Raw genomic sequence first — 24,741 nt, 5'->3', positions numbered from 1 at the left:
GAACACATTGCGTGCTATTTAATTAAGAGTGACACTTTAGCTGAGGCTTTAAGGAAGCATTGGGTTTTCATGTGATAAGGGCAAAGAAACATTATGTAAGAAAACTCAGTCCTGAGTGAGAAGAGCAGGTTTAAGTCACAGCAAATTGTTGGATATGGGGTGCATAGGGCAGGGAGATGGAGCGAATAGGGCTGTAGGCAGATGCTATAGCCTACGTGACATTGTGCTTCATGGCCATGGAACTCTGATTTTATCACCTTCTTCACTGTGACTCTGGATCCTGGAGTCTCATAAAGGTAACTTCAGGTGGGAATGAATGTCTCAAAAGGTGGGGATGACTATGACTCCATGTACTCATGTATCTCCTGCACCCATGCCCTTCACTAAAGCAATTCCGCTTTAGTTAGCTTTACATATTGAGGATTTAAGTTTGCTTGAAAAATAAGTTTAATTAAAAAATGCTATGATAGTTGACAGTGAAGGCCTGAAATTTAGAAACCCAGGAGTAATATAATCAGGCTTCTGTTTGAAAGAATGCTTTGGAGATGGGAAGTCACAGCCTGCTCTGAGAGCCTGCTAATTGATAGTTTATGATGCAATGATGAATTAAACTATGACACTGGTAGAACGTTTGGGAAGAAGCAGTTATAATGAGTACTAGAGAGTATTTTGTGATTAACTAAATATGGGAAGTGACGCAGTGGAAGGTAGGAGGATTCCAATATTTTAGGACTGGGAAGTGGATAGATTCTTGGATGCTATTCACCAAAACAGAAGGTAGGAATAGTAGCAGGTTTGGGTAGAATCTAATTAATGAACTTTCAAACACAGTTAGATTGGTATCTAACTGTTTGAAAGATTTGGACATCCAGACAAAGAGTTCCATCTAAAATACAGTAAATTAATATTATTTGTGAGCTGTGTGGGTTCTGTGGGGAGTAACTGAGATACGTTATGTCTGACAGTGCCATTTTGTTATACGATGCAAAAAAAGTCATGTGTTGAAATAAGAAGACATATTTAAATAAACTTTAACAAGTTTATTTGTTTGTTTGTTTGTTTGAGACAGAATTTTGCTCTTGTTGCCCAGGCTGGAGTGCAGTGGCACAATCTTGGCTCACCGCAACCTCCGCCTCCCAGGTTCAAGTGATTCTCCTGCCTCAGCCTTCCGAGTAGCTGGGATTACAGGCATGCACCACCATGCCCGGCTAATTTTGTATTTTTAGTAGAGATGGGGTTTCTCCATGTTGGTCAGGCTGGTCTCGAACTCCCGACCTCAGGTGATCCACCCGCCTCGGCCTCCCAAAGTGCTGGGATTACAGGCGTGAGCCACTGCACGCAGCCAACTTTAAAAAGTTTAAAAAAATCAACATAATTGATCTAGGATACAGTGCCAATAATAAATAATTTTTACATTAAAAAAAACTGAGCAAGTGTTAAGGTCATATAAACATCGGGTAGTAGGAATTTATAGTGACAGAAATCTGCATATTTATTAAATTTCTCTTAGGTTATGTTGAGTGTTCAAGTTGTAGGGACTGATATAGGAGATGACAATTTCGATTGACGGTTGAGGTTGTGAGCCTCAACCATCTTTCCGCAACCATGTTGTAGAAAAAGAAAGATTCCAACTGATTTTAAAAGTGTATAAAGAAGGAAATTAACAAATGGTGGACCCCAAGGATGAAAGCAATATCATAAATTGGTCATTGAACTGGCAGAGATGAGAGATTAGAGACCTGACATTTGCAATGATGCAGAAGTGGTATGAAAAAGCTGAAGAGATAATGCATTAGGGAAATCTTCAAAAATCAAAAGTCAAATACGGAAACAGTAGTAGTGACACCATTTTTAAATAGGTGATAAGAGGCACCTATATTACAACAAATTATATTACAAAAATAAGTCATCTTCTTCATGAAATGCCAAATGGATCATTACATATTACAGTCAAACAAAACCCAGCTATACATATGTATATGTATAAATACATACAATCTTTATGCCTATTTATAATTATTTTTAAATTTTTATTCTATAAAAACTAAATGTTTTACTTTTACTATGTATCCTGTAATTGATTATCATTCAGTAGTGAGCATAATTTTTTTTCCTTTTCAGTTTTGTTTTTTCTTGAGAAGCCCTTATTTTTTAGTTGCTATATAGAGTAAAAGACTACCTACTCTATTCCTGCTGGAACTGTGGTAATGAAATATGGTGAACTATAACAGCATAAACCAAACCAGATTATAGCCCCTCTCTGTTCAAAAGTCTGTTATTTTTCAGCCACAAAAACACCTCGTTATACATTAGATAACAAATTATTGCAAAGCAAGATTCTATGAATGGAAAGGCATTTCTTGTCAGTTTCTGAGTCAAGGCTACTTCAGCCTTGAAAATTTTATTGTTGTCTATTGTTCCTTCTTCCTCAGGAAAAAAAAATAACTATCAAAGGTGGGTCTGAAAAAAAAATAGGGTTAGAAATAGTCTTGGACAAGACACTATGTACTTAGTTCTAAAATGTGGAGGCCAAGCTTTGAAAAGGAATCAGAGTTTAATTAATCATTGCTGCATGAGGATTACATAGCCCATATTCCTTTCACGTAGTCTGTGTAGAATGTGTAATTTTCCCAAATTCAAGTACAATCTATTTTTCCTTTTTTTTTTGCATTTTGAAACCTGATTTGATTTTTACCCCTAATAAATCTGGCATCTTCTATTCAGTAGATAATATAGGCTATTAGAAGAAAAGGAAGTTTTAGGTTTGAATTTCTTACAAAATTACCTAAGTTATCAGAATTGTTCTCTTTCTTCCATATGTGATACAGTTATTTAGACAGACAACATTATCCAGAAATGTTTTCTCTTCTTTCTCAAAACTCAAGGACAATATTGTATCATGTAGAATTAAATACAGGACAACTTTCTTATTTAATTCAATTTAAGGTATGTGTAATACATTTATAGCATGCAGCAGAGAACAAGGAAGTTTTAATTTCTAGAATCATTTAAAAATGTTCAACCCAAAACACTATTAAACTGTAATACTACACATTAAGAACAGATCCCACTGAAACTCATTCCGAGAAAAACAGCAAGTGTGGTGAGGCCTCTCAATTCATGATTGAAAGAGAATTATTTAAGAATCTAAAAATATTTTATAAGAAGAGAAAAATGATGATAAACATATTAGTCACCATACATCTTAAAGGGCTATCATGTGGAATATGCACACTCGTTTTAAAAAATCTTCTATGAACATGTGATTACTTTACGAAAAATATGTTACATCATTAATAGATGGGAAGGCCAGACGCCGTGGCTCATGCCTGTAATCTCAGCACTTTGGGAGGCTGAGGCGGGCAGATTGCTTGAGGCCAGGAGTTCGAGACCAGCCTGGTCAACATGGTAAAACCCTGTCTCTACTAAAAATACAACAATTGGCTGGGCATGTTGGCATGCTCCTGTAGTTCCCAACTACTTGGGAGGTTGGGGCAGGAGGATCCCTTGAACCCAGAAGGCAGAGGTTGCAGTGAGCCAAGATCACGCCACTACACTAAAGCCTGAGACCCTGTCTCAGAAAGAAAGAAAGAACAAAGGAATGAAAGAACAAAAGAGAGAAAGAGAAAGAAAGAAGAAAGAAAGAAAGAGGAAGGAAGGAAGGAGGGAGGGAAGAAAGGAAGGAAAGAAGGAAGGAAGGAGGGAAGGAAGGAAGAAAGGGAAGCAGTACAACATAAGGCTTAATATTATGGACTCTTCATCTACTGTCTAAGTTTCATTTATGGCTCAACCATCTATTTCTTAATTACATGTTCCTGCATTTTTATTTATCAGAATGTCCACTATTGAACTTATCTCTTTACCAACACGTGTGTGTGTGTGGTGTGAAATGGAGTCTCGCTCTGTTGCCAGCCTGGAGTGCAGTGATGCGATCTCGGCTCACTGCAACCTCTGCTTCCTGGGTTCAAGTGATTCTCCTGTCTCAGCCTCCCGAGTAGCTGGGACTACAGGCACCTGCCACCATGCCCGGCTATTTTTTTTTTGTATTTTTAGTAGAGACGGGTTTTCACCATGTTGGCCAGGCTGGTCTCAAACTCCTGACCTTGTGATCTGCCCACCTCAGCCTCTGAAAGTGCTGGGATTACAGGCGTGATCCACCGTGTCCGGCCTCTATACCAACAATTCTGTATTCTACTTTGTGATACTAGAGCTGGGACTCTCTAGACTTGTGGCTCTCCTGGGATGCCTGAGCTCCTTGCAGGAGATTTTTAAGGTCAAAATAATTTTCATAATGGTTTTAAGATATTATTTGCTTTTCTTACTCTTATTCTCTTTTGAGTGTACAGTGAAGTTTTCAAGAGGCTATATGACATATGATCCAGCAACAGAAACATAGCACCAGATATAATTTACCCAGCTGTCTTCCATGAAGCCAGGCATTAAAGAGATTTGCAATTATGCAAAACAATGCTACCCTTCTCACTATTTTTTGTTTTTTTTTGAAAATAGTTATTTTTCATAAGAATGGGTTATTTTTTGTTAACAGGTAGTGGTTTGATTCTTGTTATTTTTGGAATGTCTCATCTTTAATATGGTAAATATCAATAGATATCATCCACATAAACATAAGTTCTTTCAGGTCTTCAGTTTTTAAGAGTTCAAAGAGACCTGTGATCAAAGAGTGAGAAACACTGCTGCAGACATTTCTTCATTGCCAGTGGATTCCTGTTCCGTCCATAGAGGGCACTAGAGAGAGATGAGAAGGCACAGGGGTTGGGGCGGTGGGGAGTCACAGGAGAAGGGGCTGGACCCCGCAAGAGAACCTGCTGCTCCTGTTGAATCTCTGCAGTGTTTCAGCCCAGTAGCAGGTTGTCCAGTGTAGGCTCTAGTCTCTAGCTCATGTCCACACCAACAAAGGCACAATGAGCTCCCTGCTAAGCAATCTGGGACAGGCCACGGTGATGCACCCTCCTCAGAGGTCTGAGCTCCTGGGCTATAGACTAGTCTTGAATTCCCCAGCTACCAGAGGCAGCCAGGAAGTATCACTTCCACAAAAGTCCAAGGGCTAGGTCTGCTAGGCAACCCCTCACCTCAGAATTGCATCCTAGCTCCAAGGAATCCTTCCTCAGGGCTTCTAGGTTGTGATTACTGCCACCTAAGGGCAGCACATGTTTCCTTGAGTCTATCTACATCACCTGTCTTCTCTTTTTGCTTTTTCAATCCTTTGAAACAGGTTAACCAACTACACTGTTTACACTGGGTAATACAGTGAAATTTCTGTTTTCTTGACTGGAGGGAGATTGATACAACAGATATTAATGCAATTATGCATCTCTAAAAAGCTACCCATAATGAGAGAACCACCATCTCTATGGTGACACCAATTTAAGGTATCTAAAAGAAAAATCAAATCTCTGTTCTGAGCTTACAAATCTAAACATGTGAAAGTATATTGGCAATTAGCAAAATAGATATTAAATATTATACGTTTTTTAGATATAGTTGCTTTGTGACCACATTTTCAAATACTCAGCAATCTATACTTATCTAGTTATTTAACAAAAGCAATTTTCCAAATTTGATGGAAATATGTCTTCAAATTATTACCTATACATAGAATTCTAAAGCAAGTGATAGATAAGGATACATTATATTTTCTCTAATTAGCTATAATTATACTGGAAACATTTTAAATGATTCACACAATCTTATTGTGAAAGTCTAAACCCTGTAACAAAACAATTTTTATGCAAATCATCATTCATCTTTTATGATAACTAGATATTTATTTAGCCTTGAAATTTGTACTATATAAATGTTTAAAGTAAGTAAACTTACCGCCTGATAGGAGAGCAGGCTTACTTTTTACCATTGGACTAGAATGAGGAAACTTGTTGCTAAATGACATGAAAAGGTGTGCAGTGAAATCATCAGGAAGCTCGGCTTCCAGGAATGTCTTCATGAATAGTTTGAAACCTTCAAAATCTATTGTCTGGAAAAAAAAATGTAAAGATGTATTTTAAGATCCAACCAAATGTTAAAATTTTGTGCTGTGTTCAAAATCATTAGAAGTAGAAATGACCTCAAATCATTTTTATATCTAAGTTTAACAAAAGGAAAGTGCCTATTTGAGAAATAGGGTGGGCCGTCCTGGGCTAACATTGGCAATGGGATATGTATGTCTTACCTGTGATGGCATAGCAGGAAGAGGAAGAAGTTTCTAGTTAGATATTTCTATTTCCACAGTATCTGTAATGCCTTGAAAAATGTACTGTTTGAAACTTAGTTTCCTCCTCTCTAAATTGGGAATAATAATCCCACCCTACATAGTTGTTGCAGTGATTAAATCAGGCGATCACTGTGAACAACCCAATACAGAGTCATATATACACAGCAGTCACTCAGACAGAAAGGAATTTTCCATATTTTTTGCTTGTCACTAATGGTGATTATTGCTTTTGACAATGTAAAAAGAGGTTAACCTTAATGTTTCAACTAAATGCCAAGCTCTATTGATAAACCTTCTAAAACTTCATATGCAGACTTTCCAAAGAAACATATTTTAAGATCTTACTCTCTGATACTCATTGCAGAACTATATAAATGATTAGACATTTATTTGGAGAGAACTGTGGTGGTGTTGGGGATCTCCATGCCCATTAGGGGAAATAGTGATGGAAGACAACTTCCAACCTCAAGCTTAATGAGAGCGTTTCACAGGAGCCATAATGAAGAGCTTGGTTTCTCCTTACAGATGAAGGCAGTGGACCAGGATCCGACTCCGCCTAGGAAATTGAGGACAAGCACATGGGTGTCTTGGGTACAAAGGCAAGAAAATGGTACTATTTTAAGTTGGCCAAAACTCCTCATTTTGGACTGCAGGAACAATGGTGCATGAATATTTTCTGGGAAACAGATGTAGACCACATGGAGGAGAAGGCCAGTGGAGTGGTCTTGGGTTCTATCCAGTAGGGCATTTGAAAGGACTAGAAGACCTACAGAGAAGAGGCTGGAATAAAGCCACATATGTCCAGATCAAGACAGTGCAAGGGATGGGCTTCATAGGGAGCCCTTGAAGGCCAATTTTTTTTTTTTCTCCCAGTTTAATGTGCTGAGATGCAACTAAAAATAGGACAAAGAGGAAATTTGGCTGGCTGATGCTCTTAGTTTTGTTCACATTGCTGGCAGGTAAGAATAAAATTAACTTTGGAATAGAAAGTTTGTTTTTCCTATGTAATAATACTGGGGGAAAGACATGGAGAATGACCGAATTTATTACTGTATTATTTGGGACAAACCTAATATTAAATGTGACATTCAGGAATACCATTAGACATAGTAAATTTTTATAGATTTGATCATGTGCCAATTAAGTTTACATACGATGTTTGCTTTTTACCTAATAGAATCTCAGGCAATAAAACAATGAAACCAAATACTTTATTTATTAATAGTCCCAAGATTCTGCCTATACCTTAATCTAACTTTTTTATTTAGTTTCATTTTGCTTATTGATTCTCACAAGGACACTTCAGATATTTATTTTGGTGGCAGTAAAAAGACTTCATTTTCTTCTATATTTCATAAATTACCACCACCACCATAGAATATTGTCAATTCTAGCCCGGGAGGTGGAGGTTGCAGTCAGCTGAGATTGTGCCACTACACTCCAGCCTGGCGATAGGGTGAGACTCCGTCTCCAAAAAAAAAAAAAAAAAGAATATTGTCAATTCTAGTAGTAGAGTGTACTATATATAACTAAAAACTCTGAATAATACAAAAAATGTGAAGAATAGTCTCAGGTAGGAGAAGTACTTCCAAAAAAGCAATTTGCTACAATGAATTCAGCCAACACTTAAAAACATGGTGATTAGGCCAACAGTCAGACACAGGATCCAAATAGTTTCTTTGAAAAGGAGCATCAACTCTTACTAAGAGAGCTCCTTAGAAATGGCCTGTTAAAGAGAAGTATTCCACATTCATTTGGGTGAGTGACCAAAACTGATAGCTAATCTTCAACATGTATGAAGGCCCATGAGGAACCAGGAGTTGATTTTATTGCAAAGTTGCAGGAAGTCTGTGGGATGAAAATATTCACAAGCATTGTGGTTAGAAGCAAAGTTACTTATGGTAGCACTTCCTTCTGTTCCTAAGTCTTCCATAGTCAGTATTTTGTTTAGCAACATAACAGATGATAAGGAGCATGGTCTTTGAAGTCAGACTACCTGGATCAACTCTTGAATCCAACACAAGTTGTGTGACTGTGGACAATTTAAGCTCTCTGTGCCTCAATTTCTTCATCTATAAAATAAGAATAATAGCACCTACTTCTTGATTTGTTAGGAGGAACATATTATTTACTATTTTTAAAGCATCTGAATGACATCTGGCACATAGTAAACATTGTATGTAATTAAATACATTTTTGTGTAAAGAATCTCCATTTCAAAAATTCATAATTCCAAACAATATTTGAAGAAGAAGCTTCAAAGCCACATTACTTTACATGTTTTCATGTGCATTTAACAAACCATTCATGGTTCATTGTTGTCCTTGTTGCTGCTTTAAAAGCTGGTAATAAAATGTGAACTTCCAGAAGTAGTAAAGGACTAGAAATTGGTGAAAGTTTTTCTCTGGATCTGCTTTTGGACCATAATTATACCTTAAAACAGCTCTTTCAAGCCAAGATTTTAACTTGTTAACATAACAAACAAAACAAACAAAAACAAAGAGTTCAGAATAAAGCAATTGTGTTTCAAAGTCTAATACTTCCACTCACCACCTAACTGATACGGGGCAAGGAATTTATCTGCTCTTTTGAAGGAAAAATATGGGAAATCCCAAGTGTATGCTCTTTACAGAGGCTTTCAGAACCCATGTCGATGCTCATTAAAATCGCTGCCTGTAATTTAATGATGAAAGCCAGAAAAATAACCAACCAAAAGGAAAAATGAACTTTAATATCTAACGATAGAGGCAGGACACAGACAAAGTTCTAGGCTGGTAAGGGAGGGTCCCTGGAGAACCTCCAACCTGCCCAGGTCATTGCGCACAGGGGGTCTGTCTAAACACGCCCATGGTGAAAAATTCTGTCCCTTAACACATGCTCAGTAAGGGAAATAAATCAATGTGGAGTGGCTCAGACTAAGGGCTCACATGTGCACTGGAAAAATGGGGTGGAACTACCAGAAATTCATGCTCTATGTAGGGGAGAATCTTGGCCTCTTCAGCTCATGTGTGGTGGCCTGGTATTCAATTTGTGAGGTGGAAACCCAAATGCAGGACCCTCTCTTTTTTAAGAGCTTTCCTTTCTCTTAATAAATTTCACCCTCTTTACCCTTCAATGTGTCCGCATGCTTAATTTTTCCTGATCATGAGACAAGCACCCAGATTTAGCTGAATTAAGAAGCAAAAATTCCTGCATCATTTGATGGCCTATATGGGGATATGAGGAAGAGTGAGTAAAATGTGAACCCAAGAATCTCTTTCACTTTCGTTTCTGGGCCTTCCAGTCCTCCGACTTTTTCTGAAGGCAGAGGAAACTGCACCCCCTGCGTCACACTTGGATTTGGGAATGTCGGCCTCAGTCCAACCCAGTCTTTGCTATGGCATTTTTCTTCTTCTTTTTTTCCAGGACTGTAATGGCACCTATCTTTTCTTTTACAATATCAGCGGTGTTCCACCCCAACCCCAACTGCTGCCACAAAGGATAGATGCGGAAGTGGTGGCTCCCTGCCCTCCCCCACGTTCCCGCCCTGCTGGGGCACATGGCCGTGTGTCTGCTGTATGTACTTTCCGCATCCAACAGCCATGTAGGGCGGGACTGAGCCGCAGCTGCTGCCCGGGCCCCAGGGCAATCTTGGGGGCTAGAGGCCCTGTGCAGACAGCTGGCCTGCATTCCCTGCCATGCATCCATACAGTCTTCCCCTCCCTTGGCCAAGGAGTCCAGCTCAGTGGGACAACAATTAAGTTTCTCTCTGTTTGCATAAGAACAAGAGATTTCTTCCCCAGGCATTTCCCTGCCCTATGCTTAAGCATTTTTTTTTTTTTTTAATTTATTTTCTCCACCAGGTCAGGAGTTGATGGATTGGTGTGAAGGTAGTTACAGTTTTTGCTATTACCTAGATGGGCAGGGACCACAGTTGATTTTTCACCAAACTAATAACACAGCCCTGTGAGTACAGGGGGTTTCTCAATGCCAGAGGATTTTTCTTGAAAAGTGTTTTATTAGGCCAGGACTCCAATTCACAGGACACCCTTTTCTCTCCCTTGTTTGAGAGGACCCAATTTTAGAGCTTCACCTTAGCATTTGGCTTATGACAGGGAGGCATTTCTTTTGACCCAAACTCAATTCCAAGCTTTGGGTTGAAGCCCTAGGAAAGAAAACGGGATCTTAGGGATCCAGAGGCAGACAACAATGGAAGTTAAAAGGCAAACACCACAGATGAGCATGACTAATTCCTGCTGATTAAGCCAAGCCTCCCATATCATGGATAGAGGTCATACTAGTATCCATGGCATAAATTAGGTGTAGGGAACTCAAAGGCTACTTATAGCAAGGGGAAAGGCAGTGAGTGCTTGGGGAAGTGCGGATAATCCCACACCCTAGGCCCACCTGTTAACATGAGTGAAAGCTGCATTGACACCCATGGGTGGCACCCTGTGTGGTCACCAGGCCTCAGGGATATAAGGATGAAAGAAAGAAAGAGGAAGCTTTTTCCTTCTCTCTCTCATGTACCCTGGGCATTCGATAGGAAGAGAAAGGAACCAGGGACGCCTTGCTCCTCTCTTTCTAGATGAGTAGCCATTCGTCTTTAGTCTGTGCCCCTTATAGATGCGTTCTGAGCCGGGGGACTCCTTTGAAAAAAATGCCTTCTTTGTCCCCCTTGGTCCTCCCTTCACAGATGGTTAATCGTGTCTCCATACTACAGGACACTCCTCTTGGATGCATCCTTCAAACTGTGAAAAGTTTATTTCTCAGACCTTAAACTGGTTGGCTTAGAATTGAGCCCAGGGGAGGGGAACCCAGAAGGCTGACATGCTGGCAAAGAGATAAAATATTTCTTAGCAGTCAGACTTTTGGCCTCCTCTCCCTGTGCAAACCAGTAAAAGGAATGGTAAGGATCACTGTTATATTCTCTGTAAAGTTTTGATTAATCAAAAAATATTTATGAGGTTGGTCTCAAGCTGTAGCCAATCTGTTGTGCTTTGCATGTCTTTCTATATGGTTCTGTCAGAAAGAGGAGTACCTTAGGATGGGATAAGGACCTAGGACCCCATAGCCCACTGTTCAAGTCAGCCTGGGAAACTGCCCAGTATGTCGTTTTCGTCTCTGCTATTTTACGCTGGCAGCCTGGGATCAATCCTGGCTTAGGGAATGAGTAGTTTCTGGTAAATACCTGTGTGACTTCTACCATTTGCTGATTCTCCCCCACTCCATGAACAACTTCTAGCTTTCTTTTGTGAATCTTCCTTTCTCTGAGCTACACTTAAAGGTTCTAGTTTTTGTAAAAACTGCTTACCACCCCTTTGAAAATACCTTGTACACTCGCAGTTAAATCATAACTTTTTGGGGCTTGTTGGTTTCACCTGTAAGGTTACTGTTGGTAAAGTTCAAAAGCCAGAAATATGAGTCATCTGGCATGGCTAAAGTTGGGTAGCTAGGGATTTAAAAGGATTTTCTTAAAGAATGCTCAAGTCAATTAAAAGTGGATATCCAGGCTATAGGTATATTTAAAAGACCTTTATGTTTTTTTCTTCGTGGATCTTGTTTTTCTGAGAAAGGTTTTTTCCCCAGTCAACTGAATTGTTTTCCTCCATTTTGTCTTGCCACTCTTAATGAACTCATGAGAGACCCTAAGATAATTTCTGATGAATGGAGACTACTTGGGAAAAATGGAAAAGATATAATATATTCCATTTTTGGAGAAACCTCTGTTTTCCTCATGGAACCCCAGTAATTAGAGGCAGATAGATCCCTTTCAAAATCTGTTTTTGTCTTCCACCTGTATCTGCTTATTAAGTACTGTTACCTCTGTTTCTTGAAGGGCTCCACCCTCAGGCCAATTATCCAATTAGGAGATTGGCAAATGAAAAATCTTACAACTACTGGATCTTCTTCTGTCTGTGTAGTTATATATGTGATTTTTATATAAAAGCACTGTAATTAATTGGCCTAAAGAAAAATAAGCATTACATCAAATATTTTTTCAAGGAAAATACAAGCTGTAGTAACTTTTAGTTCATGTAGCTTTAATCTTTGAGAAATAAAAAGTCTTAAAGATTATTGGTAAAATTCAATGTCATTAAAATTTAAATAGGTGGTCTAAATCATGGAAGTCAGATACTAGGTTTGCTAAATGTTTTAAGGTTGTAAACTGCTTCTTTGGCCTTTGAGAACTGTTCAACTTGCCTGGTAAGGCCTGAGGACATACTGAATTAACCAAGCCCTTGAACAGGCTAGAAGGAATCAAACTTTATTGGTGCCTAGTACAGAATTAAAACAACTTATCAGATTTTACATTAAAGTTTAAAATTGCTAAGAGTTACCATTATAACATGTAATTGAGACCACCATTGAAAATAGATTTACATGCAAGGTGTGGGGGAACAGTAAAATGTGTTTTCAGGAAAAGATTATAAGAAGGCATGGAAATGCAAGTAAATTTTTTGCCTAGGGTTAAAGGATTGTTTTAAATTAGATAAGGTCGAGCTAAAGGTTTAAATAGTTGTGGAAGGTTTCTAAATTTAATATTGCAAAAGAAATTCTGTGTATGAACATTGACTAAATTCAAAGGATATTATATATCTTTTTCTGTAAACTGAGCAATGAAATAAAAGCACAACAAAGTTTTCTTAAGGTACTAATCTGTTCTTAAGAAAAATGTGTAAAGGGTTATAAAAGGTTTTTAAGAATCTTACCTCATGGTCAAACTGGCTTAGATTGGATAGAATTGTCTATAAGGTTTCATTAGAAAATTGGGATTAATAGTAAACTAATGTAAGGGTAAAATTTGGCTCTCCCTTTCCCGTGTTCAAGATTTTTATGTAATATTAATGAATAATGAAATATTTTCATTTGCCTTGTAAATAGACTGCCAAGGAAAAGAAAGAGAAGACAGGAGACAAATTGTTTGGAAAGCTAAGTCCTTCCTCTTGCTGAGTAAAGGTTTTCCCTATTTTAAAATTTTTGAGTCATCATTTTAACAAAATAACTACTGGGATTGTATTTCAAATTATCAAGTGTTTTAAACCTCTAACATTTAACAGGCTTCCCCAAATCAAATTTCAGCTTCAAGGTTGTCTTTCCTGACCCCTAGCTTTTGGATACTACAGAGGGTCCCTAGAGCATCCAGAAGAAGAGAGCTAAACAGAATAATTTAACATGGTTAGGTACATGGGATCTCCAAAATGATGTTTAATTTTCTTCAGGTTATATTTTAGTGAATAATGCTAACATATGTTCCAAAATTTTATGGGATTTCTAAAATCCTAATGTTTGAGTGTATGCTATCAATCACAATTAAGGTTGTTATATTAAGTTGTTGTAAACCACAGAGATAACCACATTTTGTCAATCACATTCTGACTGTAACTACCCTGGTCATTTTGTTATTCATAAACAATTGTCTTCTTTTGATCCTCTTCAAAAGATGGTTTATAATCAGCTATAAAACTTTGATAGGTGTTCTCAAATACAAGTTTCTGATAACTTTGGAGATTGTAACATTGGACTAAAGGGAAAACGTACAGGACTCATGAAAGAGCTGAAACATTCACGAATGTCAAGCAGAGCATGAGTTAACTGAATGGACAGAACTAATAGAAAACTGAAGTAATCTTTTTTTTTAAAACTTTCTGCTTGAAACATTGCTGATCCTTGTTTTGTTATTCAGAGTCAAGAAAACTTTTATTTTGAGCTATTTACAGTCTTTAATAATTGAGTAAGTTATACTTATGTGAACAAAATTTGGAGCATACTTCTTTCTCTTTGCCTGGTTCCTGTAGAATATGGAAACTATCTGTGAGTATTCTTAACTTATGGCAATATGGTTATTTGCATCAGTGCAATAGGAATTCATTTTCCTTGGCAACAGTACACAATTGGAGAAATTGGTTGTTTTACCAAGGCTTTGACTAGAGAGGTGTGCTTCCTTTTAAGGAATCAAGCTTGACTTGCAGAGCCAATAAAAGCCCCTTGGGAAAACTGGCCTCATACCTTGTCTACACAGTCCTCATACAGGGTTCCTAATCTGTGATGAGTAAAGAATGTCACTTTCGAATGGGCCCAGGAACTCTATTCTAGGAACCTCAAGAAGAGAGGAATTCACCCAATTCATAGGTATTTCAGGGTGCTAACCCATGGCTGGGCTGGGCTTTCCAAAGTCCTATCTGAGATTCCTTATGGAACAGAATTCCATCAAAAACAATTTTAAAAGTGTATGTAAAAATAATCATTCTTGCTGCACTTTATGCAAACTGTCAGGCCAAGTATAAGACTGAAGTCTATTTTGCAAACAACTCAGTCCTATCATGAATTGTTTTTAACAAAAATGAGGACTGGGGAGATAAAAATTATTATCAAAACGCATCACACATTTGTCAATAAATTCTAGTCTCATTAGTTGTTTTTAATTTTTTTTTTTTTTTGCCTACATTTTAGATTAACCCTCTTATTCCTGTGAACCAACCAGCAATTTCTGGCTACAACTCAGAAGACACAAAAGTCATGGGTAATGTAATAATCTGGATCAATATTTTAATTCTGAGCAGTTATCCTGCAAATCCCGACAGATGATAGGAGTAAATAGGGTGCCCATAACCCAGAGGTTCCTCTGGGAAAATAAGACCAAAGGAGCAAACCAAAGCCAAGCCCCATGCAACCAAATCTTAGCAGGCATAATTATAGCCACCAGTTATCTGGGCATGCTGGCAGCCTTGGGATTTTTCAGCTGCCCTTTCCCATCCCTCTTTGTTTGGTTTTAATATATGTCTTCTAATAACCCTGTTTGTCTCTTCTCACCTTCAGGCCATCAAACTCCAAGTGATCATGCAACCAGAGTCTCAAACAATGGCCCCTTTTAACAGAGACCCTTAAATAGGCTTTCAAGAGAGTTATGACTGCCATATTTCCAAAACAGCGCCCCCTAAGAGTAGGAAGCAGTTAAGATCAGTCTTCCTCCCTATTCTAACTGCAGTACCTCTTGTGTACCACTTTAGAGGGGAGAATGATAAAGGTAGGAGGCAAATGCCTAGGCAGATAAAGGAGGTTCCGCAGAGAACCTCTGACCCACTCAGGTTATTGAGCACAGGGGGGCTTGCCTAAGCATGGTCACAGAGAAAAATTCTGTCCCTTAACACATGCTCAGTAGGGAAATAAATCAATGTATAGTGGCTCAGACTAAGGGCCCACACGTGCACTGGAATGATGGAGCAGAGCCACCAAAAATTTGTGCTTTATGCAGGGGAGGAGCCTGACCTCTTCAGCTCATGTGTGGTGGCCTGGTATTCAATTTGTGAGGTGAAAACCTGTGTGCAGGACCCCTCTCTTTTCTGAGCACTTTCCTTTCACTTAATAAATTCTTCCCTCCTCAGCCTTCAATGTGTCCGCATGCTTAATTTTTCCTGGTCATGAGACAAGAACCTGGATTTAGCTGAACTAAGGAGCAAAAATTCCTGCATCATTGGCATTTCTCCTAATAAGGAATACATTTCTTCTTGACTTTTCTTTTTTCAGCATGCAGGAAAACTTTCTGAAATTTCTGAAGTATAGTTCTCTCTGGCTCAGCAAGCAAAATACTGTTTTATTTTCTGACAGCTCTAAGCCTTAATTCCCTCCATATAAAGTATATGAAATCAATCATTCAGGCTGGGCATGCTAGCTCATGCCTGGCACTTTGGGAGGCTGAGGCAGGCAGATCACCTGAGGTCAGGAGTTCAAGACCAGCCTGGCCAATGTGGCAAAACCCTGTCTCTACTAAAAATAAAAAAATTAGCCAGGCATGGTGGCATGTGCCTATTGTCACAGCTACTCGGGAGGTTGAGACAGGAGAATCACTTGAAACTTGGAGGCAGAGGTTGCAGTGAGCTGAGATCACACCACTGCACTCTAGCCTGGGTGTCAGAGTGAGACTCCATATACAAAAAAAAGGAATCAATAATTCAGAGTTGTCTCAATATAATAAAAATTGATGTAAAGCACTTAGCATACACTTGGGCACATAATATATAAAATAAGTAAAAGGATTAGGTTAAAGGAAGAACTGTCCTCAGCTTAGATACATTTTTAAGTTACCTTAATTTGCCTTTTTTTATTTTTTTGAGGCAAAGTCTTGCTCTTCTCCCCCATGCTGGAGTGCAATGGCATGATCTTGGCTCACTGCAACTTCCGCCTCCTGGGTTCAAGCAATTCTTCTGCCTCAGCCTCCCGAATAGTTGGGATCATAGGTGCCCACAACCTCGCCCAGCTAATTTTTGTATTTTTAGTAGAGACAGGGTTTCACCATGTTGGCCAGGCTGGTCATGAACTCCTAACCTCAGGTGTTCCATTTGCCTCTGCCTCCCAAAATACTGAGATTACAGGTGTGAGCCACCATGCCCAGGCAATTTGCGTTTTTATTGGTACAGAAAACTGTAAAATTCATTGCATCTTTCTGAATAAAAACTTCAGGTTTTGTGTGTCTCAAATACTTTGCTATAACATTTCTATGTCAGATAACAGAGACAAATAACAACTTTTATAAGGCAATAATTCTAAAAAAAAAATCTTCCTTTGAAAAATAAAAGCCTATTACAGATATAAGAATGGAGTAAAAATTTCCTCAATTCTTAAATTATTTCTACAAGATGATTGCTACAAGATTATTGCTGAAGTGTTACTGACAATGTAAGTTTCTTTCTCAAACTTCTTCACTGTGTTCTTTGGAGTAAAATTAATTTATCTCACATTTTCTGGCATTAGATAGGGCTTGCAATGTGGGAAAACAAAAACCTCTTTTTTTTTTTTTTTTTTTTTTTTCCTGAGAGAAGGTCTCTGTCTGTTGCTCAGATTGGAGTACTGTGGCCCAATCATAGCTCACTGCAGCCTCAATCTCTTGGACTCAAGCAATCCTTCCACCTCAGCCTCCCCAGTATCTGGAACCACAGGATTGTGCCACCATGCCTGGCTAATAGTTTTTTTTTTTTAATTTTCTGACTCAGAGTTTTCAATTCATTGAGAAATGTTTCTTCAATGTGTTTCCTTGTTAACCCATCCCTTTTCTTCTCTTGTTAGTAAAATCTTTTCAAATATCTCCTAAAATTCTATGTTGTCCACATTATTAGACATTTCTGATAAATGGATGATATCCTCATCTGTACATTTTCCTTAGATCATGACTTACAAGAAAATTTCCAAATTTAGGCATCAGAGTTTCTACTGCTGTCATGTAACAGCATTAGAATTGCTTTTTGAAGACTGTGACCTTTAAATAGAATGAGATCATTTATATGCATATCAATGAAGCCATTAATGATAAAAATTGGGTCAGACTTAACTGAATGACTATTCAAAAATTGAATTGCTGTAGGCTCTAACACATCCACGCGTGCACACACACACACACACACACACACTCACACAAATGTTCAAAATTTTAAAAACTGCTTTTTCATTTTTTCCCTTAAGGAGCAGCCACAGACTATTTAGGGAGATAACAGAGAATTTGTAAAGAATACTGACTGAGGGAGCTGCTCAGCTGTCGCTGCCAAATTGGCACAGATTCAAGGCACATTTCTATATGCCTTTCATTATTATTTCTGACCATCTGGATCCTTTGTTTTTAAATCCCTGTTAATACTAAAGAGAAGACACTAGTATTCATCCACACAGATTCAAAGTGAATGAAAATAAATGTCATCACTCTATCCTTAATTTCTTTTGGTGGTTTTGGGTTGTAGATTTTCTCATATTCAGAAAGTGTTCTTTGAGCACCCACTCTGCACCAGGCTCTGTTCTAGGTGTTTGGGTAAAGATGTTACTAGAACACACAAAATTCCTTCCATGAGGGAGCTTATCTTCTAATGAAGGGAATAAGAAACCAGCAACATTAATGTGCTAAATCTACAATGTCTAATGGTATTAAGTGCTATAGAAAAAAAAATGAAGAAAAAGATTTCTTGGGGGAATGTGCATTGCAGTTTTTTTTAAATCCAGTTATCAGGAAATGAGAAGCTATTCTTTGAGTAAAGATTTAAAGGTGATGAGGCACATATTTGCACATGTTTGAAGAAAGCACATTTCAGGCACAGAAGACAGCTAGTACAATGGCCCTGGGGTATAAGGATGCCCCTGTTCTAGAGAAATTTCCATTGGAGCTAGTGAGGAGGAGCAGGAAACTGGAGCAGGAGTGAGGGAGAACTAGAGTAGTAGAATACAAGGTCAAAGACTCAAGCTGTGGCGATATGTGGACTGGGCAGAGCATACAGGATATTAGATCATCAAAAGAGAGTTATAGCTTTAATGTGGAGTGAGTTTTTAGTAGGAAATTCCATGATCTGGCTCATATTCTAACAGAACCATGTGACCATTATAACACTTATTTGTATCAGACGAAAGATAGCCTATTGTCAGTTTTTATGTTTTTCTAACTAGCTCACCACTAATTAATAAGTGACCCCTAAAACACAAAAATGAATCATTCAACTATTATAGATAGAGTAACTGTTTGAAACCACAAAGAAATCACTTTATCTATCAACCAATGTTGACTGAGTACCTATATGTGTAAAATACTATCCGTTTACTGGGCAAAGAACTCTGACAAAATAAAGTAGATAATAATTTAAATTAATCAGAGTTTTTTTTACAGTTCCATTTCTATTTTGCATTCTAATTTATATCATTAACTAATTATATCAAACTCAAAACTTGATATGAAGGTCACTGAGCAAAAGTATATTGATTAAATATGCAGCATGGCTATCTTACTGAGATTTCAAAATACAATTTTTTATGTTAAAATTCACTTAGAAAAAATTATATTTTAAATATTGCATTTCTTATGCTTATCTTGCACTGCAATTGACTATTCATTATTTCAAATTTCAGAGAGTTCCTTGATAGTCCCCTAAAGCTGTCATATAGATAGTTCCTTTGAAGAGAAAGAGTACAAAGTGTGAAAACCTTGAATTTTAATTTTTAAATTAGTTTTGGCAAATGAAAACTATTTTAGCACTTCAGAGTCACATACTCCATTAACTCTACCTTTACCTAAGACTAGAATTATGAAGACTCAGTAGAAAGACAATTAGAAATATATTATTTTAGTAAAAAACAGGAAATGGCAGAAAGATAATGCTACTACATTCTACTAATTACAAAAAGCAAATAATGGATTGGAAAAAGTTTAAGCAAAATATTTTTACTATGATTTCAATATGTCTTTTAATCAAGGATCTATAGCTAACTGTTTTATACTTCAGCTGAAATCTGTTTTAATCTGGTGTGACACTGTCTTGTCACACCAAACATTTTTTGGTGTTGTCACTAGGACAGGAGTGAGTGTTACTGAAACACACACATAAATCCTCTAACATTTTCTCCTTGAAAAATAAAACGCAATAAAAATGTCTTGGACACCTTTGTATATATAATTTCAATTAATAAGATCAGTTTTTAATTATTCCTTACTTGTATGTTCACTTTTAAAGAAAATCTCCACAGGGGGGTTTTATAATGTGCATATGAGCAGGCAGATTCCATGCAAAACTTCTCTTTCCTGAAGTGCTATATGATCCAACTTTGCATCACTAAGTGTATGACACAGTCTTTTACCTTATAGGTCCTCATTATGTAACACTATCCAAATGTTACTATGTTTTAGGAACTGCACTAAATATGTTATATGTGTGCTATCATTTAATCGTCACAATACCTATGGACAAAGAATTTGAGGCTCAGAAAAGTTCCTTAAATTGCCCAACACCAAAAGCTTCTAGTTGACACCGAAGACATAAATATTTCTAATTTCAATGCACATTATGTTATAAAGTATAGTTTTCTAAACAGATTTTGCAATATTAACACATGGTACAAGGTAATTTCCCACTGGTTTATCAGTATTAGGTGCATTTACTGCTGTGTGAAATTGGTCTGCCATTTCAGAAAAAAAAAGATATACACAAATAAGATATAACAATTAAAAGTAATGGTATGATTATTCAGTTTCCCACTCTTGAAAATGCTGTGCTGACTGTAACTGTTTTTGCCCTCTTTGATGTTCAAAGTATAACCTATTACTTTGGGTCATATACCTGAAATGTGTTCAAATCTGCCCGCCCCCATCTCCATTCTGATGCCCATTGTCATGTAGTGTTCTTACTTGATTGGACTGCTTCCATAACTCATATCTAGTCTTCTCTTCTACCCAAGTCCATGCCCTACATTGCTACTGGAGGTATTTTTCTAAATGGAGAATTTAACTTGTTCACCTAAAAATATGATTTATAATTTCTTTCACCTATTATAAACTGAAAATTTGTAGACATTCTAAGCCTTTTTACCAAAATGTCTAGATTTATATTCCTTTAGTTCTCTGCAGTGCTCTTTTGCTTGAAAAAGCTATTTTTCTTTTTCTTTTTTTTTTTTTTTTTTTTTTGAGACAGAGTCTCACTCTGTTGCCCATGCTGGAGTGCAATGGCGTGATCTTGGTTCATTACAACCTCCACCTCCTGGGTTCAAGTGATTCTCCTGCCTCAGCCTCCCAAGTATCTGAGACTACAAGTGCTCACCCCCTCACCTGGCTAATTTTTGTATTTTTAGTAGAGTCAGTATTTTACCATGTTGGCCAGGCTGGCGGGTCGGTTTCAAACTCCTGACCCCCAAATGATTAGCTTGCATTGGTCTCCCAAAGTGCTGGGATTACGGGTGTGAGCCACCATACCTGACCAAAAAAGCCATTTCTAATGATGAAAAAGCACAAGTAAAAACAACAGATAAACCCTAAAAATAAAATTTAGATGTGACAGAGTAATGTTGGTTTTAACTTATACTTGGAAAAGTACAAAAAGATCACCTAAAAACCCCAGCATTAGTTTGTAACTTCTATATCAATTGTTTAATGTTATTAAAGAAATGAAAGAACAAACATTCTACAATGTGAATTTAAATACCACTTTTCAAAGTTGGCATTTATTATTAAACTACGGAGAGTTACTTGTTTATTTATTTCCCAAATGTATTTATGCTTGATTTCAAAACTGGTTTGTAAAGAAAGCAATTGGTCACAATTGGTATAATTGTATTTTATAATTGTAGGTAGATTTGATAAGAAGTGGAACATCACTGAAACTATATTGATGGTAATAGTGAAGAGAAGCAGAAATACTGGTTAACATACTACTTCTGTTCCTTGCTAACTAACTGTCCTAGCACCATGTGGTTGTAGGAAGTGAAGCAATACAACAGACAATAGCTCTGCTATCAGGACAGCACTCAGGATTGTGGCCAGGTTTGGGAGGGAAAGCAAATTACATGTCATGTTCCCCACTCCTACCACATGGTGGAAGGAAATTATTTTTGAGTGCAGAAGACATCAGAGTTACAGTTCCTCAATTTAAAATGAGAAAACGAGGTCCTGAGAAAATGAAGGAAACAGAATTTGTTGGTGGTATATCTCCAATATTCTCACTCTCATCTTTGGCATGTGCTCTAGAACTTTTCTATGAAATCACATTTGTCATTAAAGTATGACCACAGCCACTGTCTCTAAACATTAGTGGAACACCTGTTACGTGCAAGACACAGAGCTATTTATTATACATACACTTTAGAATCTAACCCTTTTAACAGTCCAATAAGGCTGATGCTATCTTCCTTTTATAGGTGAACAAACTAAAGATAGAAAACTTGTCCAAGGTCCGTTAAGATGAATTCAGTTCAGTCAGACTCCTCAGACCATATTTTCTCTGTTATACTTTCCTTATGCTTTCCATAATGGAAAGGGTTGAATTTGGTTCTAGAAGGATAATTATAGCTTACAGTCAAAAGGTTTTTATATCATTGTTAATAATTATATCAGTGTCATTATCCTTATTAAAGACATTTAAAATATTACTTTAGGCAGCAGCACTACAAAAGGTAGGTTTTGAATACCCGGTTCCTTATTAAGGGGTAAAAGCATATTGTCTGAATGTAAAGGGTATACATATTAAGAGAAACTACAGTACAGAGTACAAAGTGCAAAAATAAAGCAAGCCCCTGTGGAGTTATGAAAGCGTAACTCAGCCTCAGGCCAAGGAACATCTACTGACAGGAAACATGTACTGAGAAAATCCTACACTCAGAGAACACTGATAGACAAAGAGCATACATAGAACAGTAACATGTGCAGGCTCTCATTCTTCTCCCCTTGAATACCCTCAGTTTTGTCAATTCTTTCTATTCTGTGACTGCAATTGCTTGCCTGCTAAGCCACTGCACATGAAACAAAGACTGGGCAAGGAAAAGGAAGGAAGAAACTCATTCTGCTGACCCTCCAAAAAGCTAGAGCTTATTTTGACATGAGTTTTCAGACAGCCTCTAGTAAGGATGTAGGTTGTGCAGAAAGGTGTGTTTGTTGGGTGCTCAACAAAAGTCATTTAATAGCCAAGTCCTGAAAATGTAGACATTCTTGAATGATTACATTGGAGTAAATGAAAACAATCATTTACTCCAAGGGATTGCCTCTTAAGTGTCATAAAGCCTATTTAGTCCATATTTGGGGGAACAAGTTTTCCAGAAAAGTCAGAGATGAAATCAGGAAAAGGCCATTCTCTGAAACGGAGGCTAGAAAATCTCACCACAGTCAATGAGTTGCCATGTTACCAATGCCTCTTTATAGAATATTGTAAGATGTAGGATCTCTATCTAAGTCCACCAGTATCATTCTGATGTTATAATTGTACTTTATGTGATGGACATGAAATTACAGTGGCTGTTGTCATTAAAATCATCAAACAATTTAAGAATAAGAAGAAGCTAGTACATATCCAAGATTGCCCAAAGGAGACAATATTACAGTTTTAGACAACTCATGCATTTTAGTAAGAAATATTTCTACAGTGGCGAAGACAATTGATACAGCTACTCTATTGTGATTAAAAATATCCATTTAGAGCACCTGAAAATGTGTTGTAATTCTGTGCACCCAACTGAACTACTGATCTAAAACTTAATTTACAAAACAGATTTTCAGGAAGAGTGGTTGAAGCAAGAGATTGAATAATCTTCCCAGGAGGGCAAAATCAACAACTCTTTGCTTATGTTTCCCCCACAGATTCTATCACAGCACTGCAGACAAAACAAAACGAAACAAAACAAAACAAAGCCTTATCATTGCATTTTAAATGCAATTTAAAAATTTCCCATGGTAAATTAATAAATTAAGACTTTTACTAAATAAAATATAATAGCACAGCCTTATATATCTTAATGAAATTAGAAAAATAAATTTCAGAGTCTACAAAACTGAAGGCCACACTTGAGACCCTTTTTGTCTATTAAGGTACCAGCTCCTATTAAGGCACCAAATCCTTTGACTGATCAAAAAAAATTTGTCACATCCAACTCAGTTATAACCTATGGGTATTATAGGCAATCTTGTATACTATAGAAATCGTATTGGTACAGAAGTATAGTTCAGTGATATGGATGAGAAATTCATAGATCATATCAGAATAAAGAAAGAAAAGACAGACTTTAATAGAAAAGAAAATGTCTTACTTGGTTAAGAATGTCTTGTTTCTGTGCATGCAAGGAAAGAAAGAATACATGTGTTAATGTAAGATAATTTATACTCATTATCTCATATCTCTGATTATTTAGCTAAAAGCTCAAGTTTACAGGTTGATTTTAAAACATACCCTAGATCCATAGGTCTCAAAACGTGGTTCCGAAACAGCAGCATCAGCATAAGTTAGAAAACTGATAGAAATGCAAATTCTTGACCCCCACCTCAGAAACACTGAATCTAAAACTGCGTGGGGTGGGGGGGAGGCAGGCAGCAATCCATGTTTTAACAAGCCCCCCGGTTGATTATGAGGTACACTAAAATTTGAGAATCAATGACTAGATCAGTCTTTGTATATAATAAGCAAACTGTTCTGACATTAGATAAATATAATATGTAACACATACGGTGTGATTAAAATATTTTAGAGGATTAATAGAATTATAACCATGTATATAAAGGTATATTAGATTTTGAATATGTATTTCCCATTCCTAAGGTTTCCTTCTATTAGCATCACACCTAGCATCTCTCCATACTCTTAAAGATTAAAATATATTTCTATGTACATCTGCCACTTTCTTCCCATATCTCAGCTGTGAGTGGAACAATTTGGAATTGAACTTGAAGTCCAAGATCAAAAGAAAAAAAAATGCGTGGAATGCTAAACTGGCTTCCCCTCATACTACCAAATTCTACTGCTCTCAGGAGACTATTTATATGGCCTGACTATGTTTTACTGAGAATAATCTCACTGAGACTGGATCTCTGCTACAAACTAGCTGTAATAATGTTCTTAACATTATATTATTTACACAAGAGTAGGTGGAGGCTAATAAGACTCTCTCCCCTCGTCAGGCATGAGTCATTAATATGTATGTGTACTGGGAAGTGCCACACTCACTACAAAAGCAATGTCTTCCCATGCCTTCCCCTAACCTTTGTCCTTCCTATCTAAGAGGACGTTCCTCTCCCCTATGACTTGGTCAATGAA

The 24,741-nt window shown here is 37.3% G+C and overlaps 1 protein-coding gene across 9 annotated transcripts in view; it reads right to left on the bottom strand.

Moving 5' to 3' along the window:
- The window catches only part of DGKB (diacylglycerol kinase beta), a 743,750-nt gene that overhangs the window by 564,342 nt on the left and 154,667 nt on the right, over positions 1-24,741 (bottom strand). For 8 of the 9 annotated variants that reach the window (XM_024249734.3, XM_024249737.3, XM_024249742.3 and 5 more), the window contains exon 4: positions 5,839-5,992. In XM_024249734.3, the coding sequence (XP_024105502.1) occupies positions 5,839-5,992 (154 nt within the window). Of the gene's footprint in view, positions 1-5,838; positions 5,993-23,740; positions 24,093-24,741 lie in introns of those variants that run through there. The other variant, XM_063726065.1, reaches the window with a different exon arrangement.

Source organism: Pongo abelii, chromosome 6, assembly GCF_028885655.2.
Source record: "Pongo abelii isolate AG06213 chromosome 6, NHGRI_mPonAbe1-v2.0_pri, whole genome shotgun sequence".
NCBI classification, from domain to species: domain Eukaryota; kingdom Metazoa; phylum Chordata; class Mammalia; order Primates; family Hominidae; genus Pongo; species Pongo abelii.
Note: the sequence above shows the minus strand (reverse complement) of the source record. Positions and strands in the feature narration are given on the sequence as shown.